The 19,079-nt window shown below is 37.7% G+C and overlaps 1 protein-coding gene across 1 annotated transcript in view; it reads right to left on the reverse strand.

The window, feature by feature from the left end:
- Positions 1-374: 374 nt before the first annotated feature.
- The window catches only part of LOC103807306 (ephrin type-A receptor 6-like), a gene marked incomplete at both ends in the record, with an annotated part of 47,581 nt that continues 28,876 nt past the window's right edge, over positions 375-19,079 (reverse strand). The window contains 2 exons of the mRNA XM_009080034.1: positions 375-584; positions 12,790-12,851. Of these exons, the coding sequence (XP_009078282.1) occupies positions 375-584; positions 12,790-12,851 (272 nt within the window). The remainder of the gene's footprint in view (positions 585-12,789; positions 12,852-19,079) is intronic.

Here is a 19,079-nt window from a genome sequence, read left to right on the forward strand (position 1 = left end):
CTGGTGAGATTCTCTCTCCTCCCATCCCTCTCATTTACAAACACACCTTTGTAAATGAACACAAACTAACAAAAGAAGAAACAATGAGGGGAAAAACCCTCCACAGCCAACAAAACCAAACACAAATCCCAAAGAAGAATCAAAAAGGCCTCCCACTTTTGCTTAAAATAAACTTTTGCAAAGTTTATTATACATCCCTCAGCCAAAAATCAAAACAATTTCCCTTAGCACTGCCAATGTGTTTATTGAATCACATGACTGAGAATGGAACAAAGCCAATCCAAACTACTATTCCTATGGCATAAACAAATCTGAAACTGGAATAAAAGAGGCACAAGGCAATCAGCTGCTCAAATTAGATAAGACAAACTTACACTTGTTGTGTAAGCAGCTTCGGGATCGTCCTCCAACACTCGTGACAAACCAAAATCGGAGACTTTACACATGAGGTTGCTGTTGACCAAGATATTCCGTGCTGCCAGATCTCGGTGTACATAGCCCATGTCTGAGAGGTACTTCATGCCAGATGCAATCCCCCGCAGCATGCCAACCAGCTGGATGACAGTGAAGTGGCCATCATGCTTCTGCAAGTAAAGATGCAAGTTCAAAGAACACAGCCACTTTTCATTAATGTCATACTAGTGGTATTAACGACAGCTCATATTTAAAATACATTTGTAACTGATCCAGCTAACCTGCCTACTGCCAACTTGTTTTTCCAAGTATTGAACTTGGTCTCATCTCTCATAGTGCAGTTTATCCCCCTTTTCTTGCACATTTTCACACATTCCACAATCTTCCTACTGACAACATTTAATTTCGTTTATACTCAGTTACTAAGAACACCTTCCCCAAACATAATTTTTTAGCACAAGAATGAGAATACATACAAAAATCCTCTCTTCATCTATTACTCCATGGCCTCAGGAAACAGAGAATCCTCTTTTAATTGTCTCAGACTTGATTATCTGCATTGAGGTACTGCTGTTCCCTAATTTTTTTTTTTTGGAGGGTTTGTTTGTTTTAAAAAAAATTCCAAAAAACAGCCTGGAAAAAGTCTGGGGCTTTACCTCATATCTGTTCTGCACCTAACACCATATAGTCTCTGAACACTAGATTAAAAAGGAGATTTGGGCTGAAATTCAGGGTTATGTAGCTTTTCCAAAGTTTTCCTGGCTGACTAAGCCTGTTAAGGTCAGACCCATGAATGCATTAAACTGTTTAATTCAAAAATTCCAAAAAACAGCCTGGAAAAAGTCTGGGGCTTTACCTCATATCTGTTCTGCACCTAACACCATATAGTCTCTGAACACTAGATTAAAAAGGAGATTTGGGCTGAAATTCAGGGTTATGTAGCTTTTCCAAAGTTTTCCTGGCTGACTAAGCCTGTTAAGGTCAGACCCATGAATGCATTAAACTGTTTAATTCAATTCCAAGTTATGTCACTAACAATGCTTGTCCAGCTGGTCAGTCTTGCTGAACCTCAGTTTCCCCATCTGCAGCACTAAAGTTAACACTTCTGTATGTCCTGCATCAGATGGCTCTGAATTTGTGGCAGTGGGAACCAGGTGAGTACATGTACAGAAATGTGATTGCAAACTCTTTGCCTGGTTTAGATCTGCCCTATCTACCATTTACAGCAGATTGCTTACAGGGATATTTTTGTGACCTCAGCTGGCAGACATTTAGCTTCTCATGGATTATTCAGTGAGTCAGGCTTTTATGTTAGCAGGAACAGCCAAGCAAAAACAAACAACTCTCCCCTGCAAAGAAGTTAACTTTCCATTTTCTCTTTCAACACCTTTAGCATTGGGCTACAGAGAAGTAGCAATGTTCTGATCAGCATTCAGGACATTTCTATTGCTTAGATGATACATTTAAGCGAGATGATTTTTGTAGGGGAGAAGCTTACAATAAGTTCAGTAAATTCATTAGATTCAGGAAAGCAACAGGCTGAACTGTATAGATAGGTTTAACTTTATCCCTGGTCAGCAAAGTATTTCAGCATTTCCATAATGATTCAATGATTTGGGGCCCATATCCAGCTAGTCAGGATATAAATATTTAAAGAACAAGAGAAAAAACAGAAAGAAAATGGTAAAAGGAAGATATTAACACACTTTTTCAGCTAGAAGACCTCACAGCCTCATTATACTTCTCAGCAACACTTGTATTTAAGGAGCTATGCTTCCATCAGTGGCCGAACACCACAGCTGTCTCCAAATAAAGCCCTACAACACTTCTTTGAAATCAGCTGTTTCCAATTGCTTTATAGTAACTATCCCCCTTGAATGTCCTCACTGTTATTCTTGTGTCAGTGCTCTGAAACCTTTATGTCTCTAAATTCTCCACGTAAAACTGGAGGCAGCTCTCTCCAAGCAATTATGTCAAACCTTCCATTGTTGTCTCCATCAAAACTTTCTGTCAGCAGGTAGTTCTGCAGGGGACAATCAGCTGAGGGTGAAGACACAAGTGTGATAACTAGACATTTTACAAAATGCCATCCTCTCTTATGGGCCTACGACATTCCTTATCACAGGCCCCCGTCACAACCATAAGGGGAACCTCTCAGAGTCCAAAACATACCAGTGACAGATATTTTAAATAAAAACATTTTATCTAGCAATTCAGCAAAGAGAGATGAAAGATAATATTTTAAGCCTCTTCCAATAAAGGAAGGACATGAACTCTCGCCAATATTTTATGCAAGGAGGCCACACAGTATTTGGGGTTTTCTTTTTATTTAATAATTCTAAATGTTCAATTGACACAAAATGTATGAAGCTGGTTGCTAGCAGTTAATACTCTTCACACTTACCACATATAGATTACTTTTTAGCTAACTGTAGAATTAGGATTCGGAACAAAGCACCAGTGCCTGACTTACTTTTGCAAAATGATCAATCGAGCCACCCTTCCTGCCCCCCCAACAAAGCACAAAATAAAACCAATCCCAAACCTCTAGATTTTACCTCCTCCTTATCTTCATTAACAGCTTCATTCTTTCAACAAACCTCAGAGTCATCTGCAACACCTCCCTTAACCCTTTGTCCTTTTGTCCTCTTGGATCATAAGCATTCATTCCTTCCTTTTTTAATTTCTGCTCTTTCAAGTCTAGACTATGCTTGACTGATTTTTCATAAAACATAACCTTTTTCTGCTCTTTCCAAATCTCAGTATTTGCCTTCCCAGTACAGCAGTACTGCCTGAGTTTAAAACAATCTCATCCTTTTGCCATTCTCTCCCTCCTTCTCTCAAATTTCTTTCGTCTTCTGCCTTGACACACAAAGTTCAAGCTTCTTATCTTCACTTTTAAAGAAATGACATACCTGCTAAAATACCAGTTGCAATTTTATTCTGTCCTCCTTCTCCCTCTGTATATTTCTCTGAATCCTCTACTGCATCTGTTCTCCTCTGTCCCTTCTCATGCTTGGATTTACATTGTTTCACTGCCAGCCTTGCAGATGGAACAAGTAAATTTTTCCTGTCGGCAAAACAGTCTTCTCTATCTCAAGTCTCTCTGTAATCACTTCTGCATCAGTTTCCATGCCAGTTGTATCCCCTTACAATCCATAAACTGTTACCTTTCAAGATATCAAAATATTTGTCTGATGTAAGCTGATCCAGATACAGACTATAGGCCATATTCAGCCCTTGGAAAATGCAACCAGGTTGATGAAATTATACCAGGTGTGAATCTGGCCTCATACTTTCAGAATTTGTAAATCCCCAGGTGCAATCTCTGGCAGCTGTCCATTATCTTGTTTCACTTGTTTGTCATATAGGGACATAAAACACTCATCTGAATGATATGGCAGTTGTTACCCAGAGCTTTATTCTGATTCCCATAGCTTAGATTTGAAATATGCTTTTGATAGGATTCCCACTGGGCTGTTAAGGGTGTTAATCAATACTGGCAGCAATTCATACCTCAGTGGACTCACCACATTTATCCTATCATCCTATTAAATTTTAATCAGGCTTTAATGGCTTTGCTAAATAAACTTTTCTCAACAGCTGAGTATAGATGCAGTATCTGAGTAGTTGCCGATGCATTTATGTAGCCCTGCAAATGCCCTGAAAAAAAATATGTTTTCATTCAGCTACAGTTTGCTTTTGAAAACCTTAGGTAAGCGAAATATTCTCCTCCTCTTGCAGACCTTTCAAAAGCATTGACATATAATGGGCTGGTGAAGAGGGTCAGTTACTGTAGGGGAAGAAGGATGATATCCAGAGTTTCTCGTGGCATTTTGCCCTCTAGTTTCCAGCTCCAGCAAGCACTTGCTCAGTGTTTTTCTACAAGCCTGTTGAGTTTTTCTTCTTCAGAAGTTTTTTTCCATTTTATTACCAAGTAATCTTTTGTAAGTACAGTTATTGGATTTTTCTATATTGTTTCTGGACTTCCATTTATTCCAAAATCCACTTCTTTATTTGCTATGTAAGTCAGAGCATTTTTATGCCCTTATGTTCTGAGAACTGTGCAGGATTTGCTACAGGTCTAAATGTTTTACTGCAGATTATTTCGATCTTATTTTAGATAGAGAATAGCATTGAAAATGGTGTGTCTGTGTCTAACTTAGATCATATTCACTAGTGGCAGCTCCTACTGGTCACTATGTGAAAAATGCAGGCTTGCTACCATGCAAAGTAAATGGTAGAACTTTATCAGGATGAATCTTCTAAAATTCAACTTGCAACTTGGTATTTCTGGGAAGTGTAACTCATGCTTCATACTATCATGCGTATCACACTCAGGTTTGTATTACTGGTACTGAATAAGATCAACTGATAATTTCTCCTTTAGTCAGCTGTTAATGGAGTACTTAATTATTTTAATAGGTTCCATTAATTCGCTTAAATATATTTAATTTAGTTAATTTAAAATGCTACTGAGTGATGCTACACAAGAATCTAAGTTCCTCCTCAACCATTAAAAATATGGGAAATCTTTTTCTTATTAAAAAAGTTTTTTGCAAGATGAAGCTCTTCCAAAGATTATTTTGAGATGCAAGACCCACCCTCTAATCTGTCAGCACAGCAGTAGGAGCCTTGTAACCTGTGACCCTTCTTTCCTCACTCAGCTACAGCAACAAGAAAGGGATGTCCTGGAATAATCACTTTGCTGCACTGGAATACAACTGTCACAGAGTTGAAAGGGCCTTTGAGGCCTCACCCTGTGTCATTCCTGACATACTTTTCTAACCTGCACTTAAAATTAAGGCCATTATTTCTTAGTCTGTCCACTCTGTACTATAGCTTAAATAAGATGTCTCCCTTGAGCATGGCACTTTGACTGGCACAGATTTAACTCCCCTCTGCAACTGTTTTTTTAATGCCCATGGAGACTAAACATCTCTCTTGCCCTTTTCTTTAGTCTTAACACTGGTTCAGTCCACAGATCTCATTTGCTTGGCAATTTTTTCTTTCAGATTTTGTTGTGGACTCTGCCCACCTACTCCAAACAGTTCTGGAAGAACTAAGGTCCAAACAAGACAGTACTCTGAGGCCTAGTCAATGTGAAGCAGAGAGAAAAATTACTTCACAGACCTTGCAAGGGATACCTGGTGGTATTTGTCACAGTAATGCAGTGCCCCTGACTTACTGCAAACTCTAGGGTCATTTCTTTCAGTAGACTTCTCTCTGAACAGTTATTTTCTGTCCTCTATAGCTGATTATTCCAGCTGCAGTGGTGTATTTTGCCCTTGCGCTTACTTGTTTCTAATTAGTTTGAAGCTAATTAATTACTAAATTATTTCTTCCTTACTTGCTTCTAATTAGTTTTAAGCTAATTAATTACTAAATTATTTCTTAAATTTGTTGTGATGATTTTAAATTCCAGCTTTATCGTGCTGTCTGCCTGTGTTCCTACTCAGCTTTGTATTGCCGAATTCCAGCTTTATTGTGCTGTCTGTGTTCCTACTCAGCTTTGTATTGCCTGAAACTGCCATAGTTTAGTTGCAGTCTCAGGATCTGGAAGCTTACTAAAAATGGGAAAACACAGAGTGCAGAACAGCCCTACCTCATATATATTCACATCCAAATTCCATTCCCTCCATACAGTATGTAGCCAATACAGTGTCCACCAACAGAAATTTCATGAAGGCACGATTTCTTTAGCTGCTCATAAGGTTCTCATGTGAGAGAGTTTTAAAGCCTTACTAAAGTCAGTGTTTATGAGATCAACTGCTTCTCCCATACCCACAAAGCCTGCACCCTGTTACAGAATGAAAACAGACTGTTTGACAGAATTAGTTCTTGACAAATCCACATTGGCTTATACTTATCTTGCTGTTATCTTTAAGGTGCTTATAAATACTTTTTTGATAATTTGTTCCAGCAATCTTACAGCAGTTGACATTAAGCTGACTGGCCTGTAATTTCTTGGCTTCTCTTTTCCTCTCTTTTAAAAGACATTAATGACACTGGCTCTGTTCTGATCCTCTGGTTTCTTATGTATTCTTGACAAATTCACGAAGATAAAGAGCACACTCAGAGTGTCCACATTACCTATTAAATTCTTTTTGCCTTCAAATATGAGACAGTTTGTAATAAATTTCTTGTTGCAGAATAGTAAAAATATCTACAGTATTTTATGTCTAAGTAAGAATATCTACATATTAAAAATGCCCAGCATTCTAAATGAACTTTCCACAGCAGTATCAGAAATACTGTTTTCTACCTGCTTTTAGCAGGGTAAAACATTCCTTGAGAATAAATGTTAGCTCTGTAGCATCAGTGACAGCTTCTCAGTCTAATCTTAGGTCACATAATACGATGCTGCTTACAAATTTCACTGTTAAGGTAACACATTCATTCAAATTCAGTTTCTAATTGTTCACTCTGTTTTTTGGTTCAGAAAAAAATAATTGTATCTGCTACCTCCAGTGCAGAATTTCCTTTTAACAGTCAGTTTTGAAAGCAAAATGCCACCTTTATCCTGCCAGGAAAGGAACATGCCTCCAATAAATAAAAGAGCACATGAATGCTGCATGTGAAAGCAAAAGGAGTATTAGCGATGAGCTCTAATGTTATTGCCTTTCTGAATGCAGATAAATAATAACAGGGACCATTAAACTTAAAAAGACCATCTGGCCTCTTTTACCCAAAGCTGACTCTGTCTAGTGACGCCACGTTAGATGGATATACAACATATACTTTACAACAATGTTTTGTAGAACTTGCTACAAGTCTTCATTTTTCTCTTTTCTCCCTTTTCCCCAAACTTGCTAAATGTAGTTTCTGCCACAGCAGCTAAACTGTAGATGAAAAAAGGATGATCCGGATAGCAAAGCTGTTCTGAGAATAACTTCATAACAATTACTGCAAGAAAGAGCAATACATCATAATATTTTCTCCTTCTAGTAACACCTATCTTAGCTTCTGCTAGACTGGCCTCAAGGGATTAAAATTTGGAGCTGAATTCCAGGGTTTCATTTGCTGTACAGTCTGCTGCAGTTAGTGCTCTAAAGCAATTTAGCATATTTCTTACAGACTCTGAAAGAACAAAATATCTTTTACAGCATTTTAACCTACTATGCATTCCTGTAAACAAATCTAACTTTTTTTAACAAGTATTTTAATTTTCTGAAGCAAATAGAAATAGCAACAAGTTTTTAGGTAGAAAGAGGAGCATTACTATGGCAAATATTAACAAAGAAAGCAAGATGACCATGTGATTACCCTATGCAAATGCATCCCTTCCTCCTACAGCTGAGACATTCACAAAACTGGGCAAGACTGGAGCATCTTTCAAACCTAAACATCTGTCTATTCAGGGTAAATGAGAAAATGGAAAACTAGAGGAGCTTTTTTTCCCACTGGAAGAGTGTACATTCCCTTGCCTTCCTAAAGAAGGTAAGCAAATACGGTGCAGTGGATACGCCTGATGGATTAATTTAGTGTCAGGCCAGCCACAGAACCTGCTGCAATACCATGAGTTCTCATCTGATTAATATTGCTGTGTCCCTGCTTCTCACCTCACCGTGATGACTATTGGTTAGCACACCTCGGACACTGACCAGGAACAAAACACTGACAGCAGTCTGGTCCCCTGCAACTGCAGAAACCTACTGAAAGAAATTCAGTGCTCTGGTGATAGGGGGTTTTTTGGTCCATTTCACATGATTCTATGTAGCCAACCACAAACACCTCCAAACTCTGGGGGTTTTTTTTGGTCCATTTCACATGATTTTATGTAGCCAACCACAAACACCTCCAAAAGGCAACTTCTAGGTACATTCCTTTTCTGTAGTTTAAATCCATGCTCATACTGCATGATGCATGAGGAGGGGGAGTGCAAACCATAGCCAGTGCTCTCCAGGTATTGTCCTTTACAACTGAACCCAAGAAGCACTAGCCCCCTCATTTTTTTTGGTCCATTTCACATGATTTTATGTAGCCAACCACAAACACCTCCAAAAGGCAACTTCTAGGTACATTCCTTTTCTGTAGTTTAAATCCATGCTCATACTGCATGATGCATGAGGAGGGGGAGTGCAAACCATAGCCAGTGCTCTCCAGGTATTGTCCTTTACAACTGAACCCAAGAAGCACTAGCCCCCTCAAGCACACAAGCTACCTAACCTCCTAATCACCCTGTTCTTGTCTATGTGATGCTAAATCAAATAATTCTAGCCAAGAATGAGTCTTTAAATGGAGCTGTGAAAACAGCAGACAAGTTAATAGCTCTGTAAATCTGTGAGGCATAGAATTAGAGAGTGGACTAAGCAGGTGAAAAGGCCAACCTCAGGAAAGGACTTTTGTAGTGATTATTGCAATCATCTAACAGGCAAGACTGAGGGAAATGTGGTGTCCAGCACAAAGAGTGAGGAAGGGAAACTGGGATTTGGACCTGAATTCTATCGCTGTATTACCCTCTGAACTGCTGCATAGCTTTGGGTGGCACTCATCACTGTTTTCCCTTGGCAAAATGGGATTGCATTTATGTCATGTACAAAGATTTCAAGAACACCAAGCAGTGGTTCAAAACCCATGTGGTTTACTTAGTCATGGCCATGCTCAGAGAACAGATATCTCCAACCCACAGCAGTGGCAAACTGCCAAACTGCTTGCTAAAAAGGTTTTGTGGTTTTAAGGCTTTTTGTTTTGTTTTGTTTTATGCATCTCTTCGTTGTCTTTCATGTCATATCTTCTATAATCTGTATCAAGCCTGAGCAAACATCTGACTGCAACTATCCTATCTAATTACTAACTACATCCTTCTATCAATAGATAGCTGCCATTTCAACCCTTCTTGTCTTTACTAATTTTCCTCATATGCCTGCAGAATAAGTGATTGCTAAGATGTCCATGACACAGGCAGGTGACTAAAATGGAAAGATAATGTGTCTCATCTGTGTGTGAAGCTAAATTGTACCTGGATCTCCTCAATTCCCAAGTACTAGCCGTTTTCTTTCCAAGCACAGGTTTCTTCTATCTGGAAGCTGTTGGAATAGTACTGAAAAAGGAGTGAGCTTCTAGTCCCTGAGGAAATACTAAGCTGGAAGCCCACACCCTTTTTCAGAAAAATCTCTCCAAGTGTTACCAGAAATGAAGCCACAAGTACCTTATTTCTGGTCAAATGACCATTTCATTGATGGCAAATTTCAGATATACTTTTGAGGGATGATTAACTTGCATGCCTCAATCTTACATGGGAAAAAAAAAGCTAACTGAGTTTCATCTTATGGAAATGAGTTTTCTATAATTGCAAAAATAATACGGTATTTCTGTGGAAAATTCAGTGTCAAGTGGCTCCAGCAATTTAGGATGTCTGATGCTGCACAATCACTATAATTAATTACCATCATCTTACAGAATTGGTTCTAATTAGCTGACGCCTTTCCACTAAGAATATATCTAGAGCATCTTCATATTGCAAATCCATGCCAATTTTTTTTTTTTACCCAAAAGCTCAAACTTCGCAGTCAGTATACAGGATATTTTGTGACATGAGGAAGACATAATTTAGCTGAGTTTGCTATTAAATTCATACAAATAGCAAAAAATAAGGCTCTGCTACCTGTAAAGCAAGGAAATAAAGGCTATTAAGATTTTAGAGTTTCGGGGTCAAGGGCTGTATGTGTGGGGGTTTTGCTTGGAGCTTGTGATTTGTGGCACAACCTGTACTGCCATGGAAGCAAATATCCCACCATGGCTGTGAGAAGGGTGATGGCAAATGTCTTCCATGAGGAGCTCTTCTCCTGGAATACCTTCACATAGTTCATCACAGAGTTTCACTTTGAAATTGTAAAGCTGACCCATTTTTTGCAGGCTTTTGTAGAAAGACAGATGGAGGGATGTGCTACTGAAATTTTGCAGGTTGTAGTGGGGGGAAGGAATATTTCTGTGGTGAGAAATGGATTCTTTTCCTCTCTTTGTAAAAGCAGTGCACTGTAACAAGTGATTCCTTTAAATAATAAGAAAGACAGACTATCTTATAAGCCCTTCCAAATCTCACAACATTTGTTATATTCACTGAACACTTTCATTAGGATTGCTAAAGATAAAGCCTCTCTGCTTCTTTGTATCCTCACAAAAGCTTTTAAAAGTGTGGACTTATATCTGCAGGAAACAACTATTATTAATGAAGCAGCTGGATTTCTTTTTAAATAGGTTACTTTGCAGCAATTTGCTCTGCTAATTCTTAACAGAAATGCTGAGATATATCTACAGTGCTTTGGGATGTTGAATATTATCTAAAGTACACTTTAAAAGCATTTTAGAAGAATAACCCATCTCTGAAGTGTGAATTGATATTGTAAAATAATATACAGGGATAACAGCTGCAGAAATTATTAGCTCACATTTTCCCCCAGCAGTTTTGCTTCGAAATATATCCAATGCAATGTGAGAAGTATTACTTCACAGTAACATCATAATTTTGCTGATGTCAGTTTCTATTAAAGAATTCTAATAAGTAGTAACTATTCTGATAAATGAATGCATGTGAAGAAAAACTGGAATATAGGTATCATACCAGAGGAGTTCAGAGAAAGGTAATTCTCTCTCATTAATTATTTCATTACTTGGTTTTATTCTCTTCTGTGAAATTCTGCACACACACACACACACACACACACACACACACACACACACACAGACAGTTCAATGTTTCAGGCCCAGTCAAGTCTTCCTGGGACACACACAGACAGTTCAGTGTTTCAGGCCCAGTCAAGTCTTCCTGGGGCACTGCTGAAAAATTACAAACCAGGGAAACTGCAGGTACTAAAATCTGTGGCAGTCTGTCTGCTACAGATGGATAAACAGATGAGCCACAAAGGCAAGGGAGATGATTTTCAAAAACCACCCAGTTTCAAAGACATGGATGATGTCAAATGCTTCATAAAAATAACTTGATTTTGAGAAATCAGCTAATTCTCATCAGAAACTGTGGTGTTGCTATGTTTCTGACGACATAACAGAGATCTGGTATGTGTGTTGACAATGGAAAATAAAAAACTATTTGTGAGAGTCAGTGGACAACAAGAAATGCTAGAGAAAATAGACTACAGAATAATGAAAAGCAAAAGGAAGGGAGAATCAGTGTCTAGAAATGTCTAAGATAATGGCTCTGATGTACTTTCAGGGTAGTATCCTTTGTTGCAGATGCTCTGCTCTTGTGGCTACCCCTTTTCCTAACCTGCTGTCAAACAAGTACTCCCTGTATGACTTTCTCTTGCTCTCCCTGATCTAAGTCTTCTTTCTAAAATGTTGGCTGTTTTCCCCTCCTGCTTATTCTCTCTTTTCTTTTACCAGTTCCTCCTTCCTGCTCCCAAAGCATCCTTCAATCACCATTATACAGATTGTCACTCACATATTTTCACAGCTCCTGGTTGAAAGTCTCTCCTTTGGGATAGCCTTTCAAACAAGTTCAGAAACCCACAGTCCCTCTACCCCTTGCCCACAAGCCCAGTTGTCCCATTCTACAAGATGGCAATGGCAAGGCAGTGGGCTAGTAAGGGCTGATGTTTACTTTTTAAGACAAATTTCAAATACTTGACCTTAAAAATATTCACACAGAGTCTTATGTCAGTGGGTCTCTGGAGCATTTCCAGGGGTTCTGTTAACAAAAGGACTATTTTAGGATAAGTTTAGCATGTGTGGGGGTCATCCTTTCCTTCTACTTATCTAAGAAAAAACAAGTACAGTTGTGAAAACATATTATTCAGGTTTTCTGTAGTCCTTCTTTAATATTTATTAGTGACCTTTGGGAGTTAATTAATGCCAGGACATTTCATCCATGGACTATTTTCTAATTCAATTTGTTAAATGCAAGTGGCCATAAATAATTATAAATCAATTACTGAGTATATTCTACACTTCACCAACCAAAAAAGTCAAAACATTATTTTTGAAGGTGATTGAGAAAAATGAACCATTTCCATAAGGCTAGGCATGCTTCGATTGCTTATGCTTCAATTTATCTTTTCTAGCACAAAAATACTATTTGAAATACATTTTGCTAAATATGGAGACTACTTTTGTAGAAGAAATCAATTATATTCTTAAGTTTAAATCTTCTTTTTTTTCCCAGTCATGCTCTAATGTATCACTGTACCTCAGAAATGTACAGAAATCAATTATATTCTTAAGCTTAAATCTTCTTTTTTTACCAGTCATGCTTTAATGTATCACTGTACCTCAGAAATGTACCCTGGGGAAAATGGTTCTATTCTTCACTAAAAATCCATGAATAACATTATGTAGAAATTAATTTGTGATAAATGATTTAAAATCTTAACCTAGAATGGTGTTTTATTCAAATGTCATCAGAAAATGGCACCTCACCCGCAGAAAGGAGTCTAGGGATCCATTCTCCATGTATTCAACTACAATCATTACTGGTCTGCCTGCAAAACAGCAAAGAAACACATTAGGATTATAGACATATTATGGGGATTTTATAATTCCAGCTGTTATGCACAGATTATTCACAGCAGTTAAGTATGTTACATATTTTCAAAATCCTCATTTATATCACAAACACAATTCCCTGGTTACTCCCTAAGAATTATTTTCTTATTATTATCTTCTTTTCTTTTTTGGTACTGGATTAGCTGAATGTACATCATCCACTCCGGTGTATTCTCCCCTTAAAAAAGATCAGAGAAGAGCCTGCTATCTTCAAATAGCAACATTTGCTATGTCATATTTTGGAATATATTTGAGTTAAGGCAAAACCAAATATTCATAAGCCATGTCCAAGTAATTACAAACTCAGTGCCATAATTTTCCTCTCAAGATAAACTATCTCAGTGACTTAGGGACATACAAGACAGAGAGAATGGGATGTCACAAAAAACCCTCTCCTAGATTGTGTCTGAGTATTGAATGTGTATAGTCCAGAAAAACTAAAATAATACATTTGTATATATATAACATATATATACAGTGTTACTCAAATCAAAGTTTTGCTCAACCAGCACAATTTTCCTGTATGGTTCCAGAGTGGGACCATATCCAAATTGATGTAGGAAAACACATTACATTTATTTATTAAAAAGAGATCAAAAGCTGAAGATAAAATTTTAAACTGGATGCTTAACTTACCATTTCACTGCTGGTACCCTTGAATAAGCTACCACTGTAGAACTGCTTGGCAGGACAGGCCCAAATAACCTGCTAACCAGGCTGCACAGCAGTAAGTTTTTCAGAATTATTAATATTACAAAGGAGCTATTCTAATATATGAAAAATGAATATAATGAAGAAGTGTGTTAGCAAGATTGGGAAGGAGGTAGAGAGTCTTAAAATGGCAAATTTTTCTTTCCCTGAGAATGCCTGTCTCTTTTGGAGTTTGTGGGAAACCAGGGGTGTGCCAAGTGGTGACACCACAAGTCTGCCATTTCACTTTCTTGATACACTAGCTATGATGATATTTTTCAAATCCATAAAAGAGATTCTTTCATCACTTTTTTTTACCAATGCCTCTCAAATTATGCTTGTGTTTCATCTGGATGAGGGGATGAGAAAAAACCACAGTGTTCAGGGTGATAAAATGTAGCAGGGCATTTTGATTGTTGTAGCACAATTGTCCATTTGTGTTCAGCTTGGTTAATAGTGGAAGTGTTTATTGAACTGTCCAAGATATACAATAAGCCACAGTCAGGTATTTCTCCTGAGCTGTTACAGTCAACCTTCAATTTTAAAAAATGAATGAGCTGTTTCTCTGTTCATTTCAGTATGTCGACTTGCAGTTCCGGGTACCCTGGTTAAGCTCATTCACATAGCTTAATCTAGTCTTTCCATAGTTCCTCACAATATTATCTCATTTCCTCTAATAAAATTTGTGATTTTTTCTGGATTAACCCTCATGCTTAGGTCCTCAATGGATAAACCAGTGCTCTATAGTGTTGGCACACTTTTTTTCTGTGTGAAAATTCTCAGATGCCTTAATAGTCTTCTTGGGTAGCCTTTTGGAAGTGTGAAGAATTACCAACTTTTGTCTGTTGAATTGAATATTTAGTCTCAGCTGTAGATGTGCATCTGCCACCAAATCAATTATATTTATCTGCATCCATTGGTTGTACCCTAGTTTTGTATTATAAGCTTAAATGATGCATCACTTTTAAGCTCTTAGAGATCACAATATTTTAAAAATTTATGTTTTCTTTACTTCAGCTTGCTAATGATGACTAGTTCTACAGCCTAGTCCCTTTAGTTTCAAACACATGAATGACCTAGATTCCCTTACCTTTATCATTTGCTTACTGTCAAGGGGCTGACATCTCCATGTGAAAGGAATATCCTGTAGTCTAGAGAAGTAAACAAACAGCAGTCTGATGCTAGAGGATCTTACTATATGTGTAACTCTCTTAAGAAGGTAGTAATTTCTAAATTGTTGCAGACAACAGCATTTTTCAATAGGGATGTAAAGCTGGTTTTCAGATGGTATATTTTGTCAGGCATAAGTTACCCAGAAATTTCTCTGCCTGAATAAAACAACAACTGAAACAACTTCTTGGGAAATTTGCATTTAAAGAGAATGACAAATGGAGCTACTGAGCTTCAAAACAGTGCCCTTGATTTCCTCTGGGTAACCCTTTAGCATCTACTCCAGAAGCTATTCTGCAATGTTTTCTAGAGTTTCACAGGCTCTCATGACAGCTTTCATGCTCCTTAGATTCATATTCTTCAACACAAATTATTTTCATACTTATTTTATAATGCAATTTTTAATTCTTCTACATTCTCTCACAAAATATTCCCCTCTCCAAAAAAAAAATTCCCAACAAACTCTACTTGTTTTGCTCAGACCCTCTGTTCATATGAACTTCTAGGTTATGAAGTGTATCTATATGCATTTATCTGTGGATGTTAAAAAAGTGATTTCAGGTTTTTTTCACTGGATAATGTTTATGAGTTTTTAAACCACTCAATGTGGTCCTTGAATGACTTTAAATGTTATGCCTTAACACAAAGCCAGCTATTCCACGTGACAGCACAGGAATGGCAGGATCCACTAAATGCACCAAAATAAGTAGCATTTTTCTTCAAAGAAATTGCTGTATATTGGAAGATCAGCATATCATCAATAAATTTAGTCACATGGGCTGATAGCTTCCTATCAACTCCGACTATATTACTCACCATTCTACCTAAATTTCTAATGAAATTGATGCAAGATTGTGTCAAGACACCACAATATGTCAAGACATCACAAAATTCATCTAGCTCCATTGCGTGATTATCTTAAGCAAAAATCTCGAATCTGGATCCAAACACTAACTCCTTAAATAATCTTCTTTTAGTGTGACAGCACTTGATAAAAGCCATGCTATTTTCACTCTAAGTTTAATGTATCACTGAAGTTATTTATGTATTCCAAGCTGGACTGTGACAGTCAGTACAGCGACACTTTTAGTCAGCATAGTATTTGTCTTTGGAGGACTTGTCAATAAAAATGTCTCAGATATTGTCATGGTTGCTTGAAGATATTGTAAAAAATTCTGGTGCAGCAGATTCCAGTGGGTACCTTTATCATCAAAGTGGTAACACAGGCTCTACTGCCAGCAAACAATTTTTTTCCAATAATTGTATAGGTTTGCACATTTCATACAAGGATCTATAAACATTTTATAAATGTAAGTATACCAAGTATCAGGAAACAATGTAGGACACATCTCGATTTCGAAAGTGTGGTAGAAAATACAGTTGCATGAACAGACTCCCCAGTTCACAAATGTTTCTCCAGAGCAGTTGGCTCTGGAGAAGCTGGCTGAGACATGAGGCTGAACAGCTGACTTCAGCACATCCAAGGGTAGAATCCACCACTGAGGATCTCAGTCCAGAGACCAAGTCACCAGTCCCAAGGGCAGGCAGTAGGACAGACTGGACTGCAGTCTGGTCTGCCTGATCTCCAAAGGGTCAGAGGGTGGCAGCCACTCAGGGCTTCTACGGAACAAAGGCTCTGGATGACTTCAGCTGAAGTCAGTTTCATTTTAGCTCCAGAGAGCAGATGCTATCCTTTATACTGTGGTACAATTTGAGTCCAGAAAAACTTGTCTGTGCCGAACCCCTGTACAAACACAAAATACTGCTTCTGCTTTAAAAAGGACTACATTGACTTTGAAAAGCAATACTGGGAGATTTCAAAACTAGTGTAATATTTGCCTCTAGACAAAGAAAAAAAAGACTATTACTTAGATTATGAAAATGTATGTTGTTCTCATGGTACTAAGAAAGATGAATTCTTCATCCTCAAAACAAGGACAGGAATGAATAAATAGGAGGGGGGCAGAGAAGGCTCCAAGACAGAGAAGCAATCTTTGATTATTTTATCAAGAGGTAGGCTAATGCAATGCTGGAAGGCATTGAATTATCTTCCTAGGATTGCTTAGAGATACAAAACATGGACAAGTTAAAAAAACAGGTTTAAGAACAAACAGCAGTGGGATACAGAGGGGAGTTGGGAAAGCACTCCGGGCTCAGAAGAACATCACAGGCTGCAGCACAGAGACAGCTGTGGCAGTGCTGTGGGATGCTGTTACATGAGTCCTTGTGAGAGCTCACACATAGCTCCAGAGGTCCTTGTAGAGGCAAGAGAGCACACAGCAAAGGGCACTCCTGTGACCAATGATGATGTACACAGATGGGTGCATGTCATCAGGCACTAAGACACACAATGTCTAGTTCAAAGACTTGACCAATTCAGGTGTTTTCACACAGATACAGGCATAGGCACTGGAGAAGTATTTGGAGAAGAACTATGTTAATTTTACAGTCAATATCCACATAAGATAAGAAATGGAAAAAGGACACTGAAAAAGGTGTCAGCTTGGGCTGAGGACTTGGAATCAAGGAGCTAAAACCTGCAGATAGTGCTGGAGGAGGGCACAAAACTTCTCATTTGAATTGGGGGGAGGACAAAATATAAAAAGGTTTGAAGATGGATTCAGTGATCAAATCAGTCAATTGTTTTGATGCAACTAATGCCTTTGTGACAAGACACTGACTGGTTTTGATAACTTTCCCTAAGAAAGTTATTCACTGGAATTCTCCCACCCAGCTGTACTGCAACGCCATTCAAATAAAACCAGCATAAATGACAAACAATCTGTATTGATGTTATGCCACCTGACAATATGTTTCAATGTTGTATTTTCCTTGATCAATCTGCTTGACATTTTTTTAATAAGAACAAAATAGAAGAAAGCCATACATTGCAGAATAATGTAAAGTACCGATTATATCTAAAACTCACGTCGTATACATTTTCAGTTCTCTATTTTTTTTCCCACAACCCAAGATTTTGATAGCATGCAATTTAATTGAGTGCTAGAGTGATGAATAAGGAGGAGAATTTGAAGTGTCATATCAATGACAAAATATTCAGCTTGTTGTCTCCTGTTGTCATTTTAAGTAATGCAGCAAAGCCTCCTTTAATGAATTTTTTATGCAAGATTAATCCTCCAAAAGGAATAGTTATCACATGTTCCTTGTTTATAGTCTTACAGCAGAAACTTTAATACCAATTACGGGAATAGATCTGTTAACATAAACACAGGATACTTATTCTTCCACTTAAATCAGCAAAGGTTGGATTCTGTTCTCTAGTTCATGTAAGAAAATACAGCTCCATAACTTCTGCAGATGAGAATTCAAGTGTCTCAGAAAATCACCTCCTTATCAGGCATCTTTTCATTCCAAAGCCATGTTCTACTTTTGGTTCCCCACTAATTTATCTCCTGCTAAAGCCAGAGAGATAAGACAGACCAAAGCACACAGGTACACCCTTAGCTTTGGGCCTTTCAGCACTGCTGTAGCATACCGAGTACCCACAGTGAAACTCTGTGTCCCTCACTGGAATGCCCAGGGCTTGGAAGGCATTCCTAGATCTCACACTAGCTCTGTTCATTACGTATCACTTCAAATAAGAGAACCACTTGCCATGGCACTGCAGCTTCTTCTTTCCTGTTACTACTGTTAATGCATCTATATGCATCAGAGAAGAATTAATTTCAGTGAATAAAATAGTATTTTTCCATAATACAAAATATATGGAGGAAAAAAGAAAGAAAGAAAACTAATGATTATACAAAAAGCAATTTAAAAAAAAATCTGCTGAGTTTTGCCTTCAATTCACATGAAGCCAATGGGAATTTTGCTGCAAGCCATCCTACTTGCATTACTGACTTACATTACAGGAGGTCCCCGACTAAGATCTGTGTTGCAAGCAGCCTCAAATAATAGAAGTTGCAGTTTCAAACTCCTTTTTGAGACTTTAGAATCCAGTTTGCAAACAGCATACCATTAGCATATATACATATTGCTGCTACAGGAAATTACATAGATACAGCCTACCTGCTGTTAGTGCTCTAACTTCCTGTGTCTATACACCAGTTTTGATTAGCTAAGTTAGTTCAGTCAAGGGAAGATGCAAATCAGTAAATAAAAATACAAAATGCATGAATGATCGTAAGGTACTAAGTTTTAGTAGAGTATGGCCATATAGCTGTCACTGCTAGCTGAAGATTTATTATATCAACACAATCTGAAAATACTGTTCTCTGAGCTGTTTTTCTGTAATATTAATGATTATATTACTAATTATAATTAATTACAATAACATAATTATA

The sequence above is a fragment of the Acanthisitta chloris genome, unplaced genomic scaffold (genome assembly GCF_000695815.1).
Source record: "Acanthisitta chloris isolate BGI_N310 unplaced genomic scaffold, ASM69581v1 scaffold1778, whole genome shotgun sequence".
Classification (NCBI taxonomy): domain Eukaryota; kingdom Metazoa; phylum Chordata; class Aves; order Passeriformes; family Acanthisittidae; genus Acanthisitta; species Acanthisitta chloris.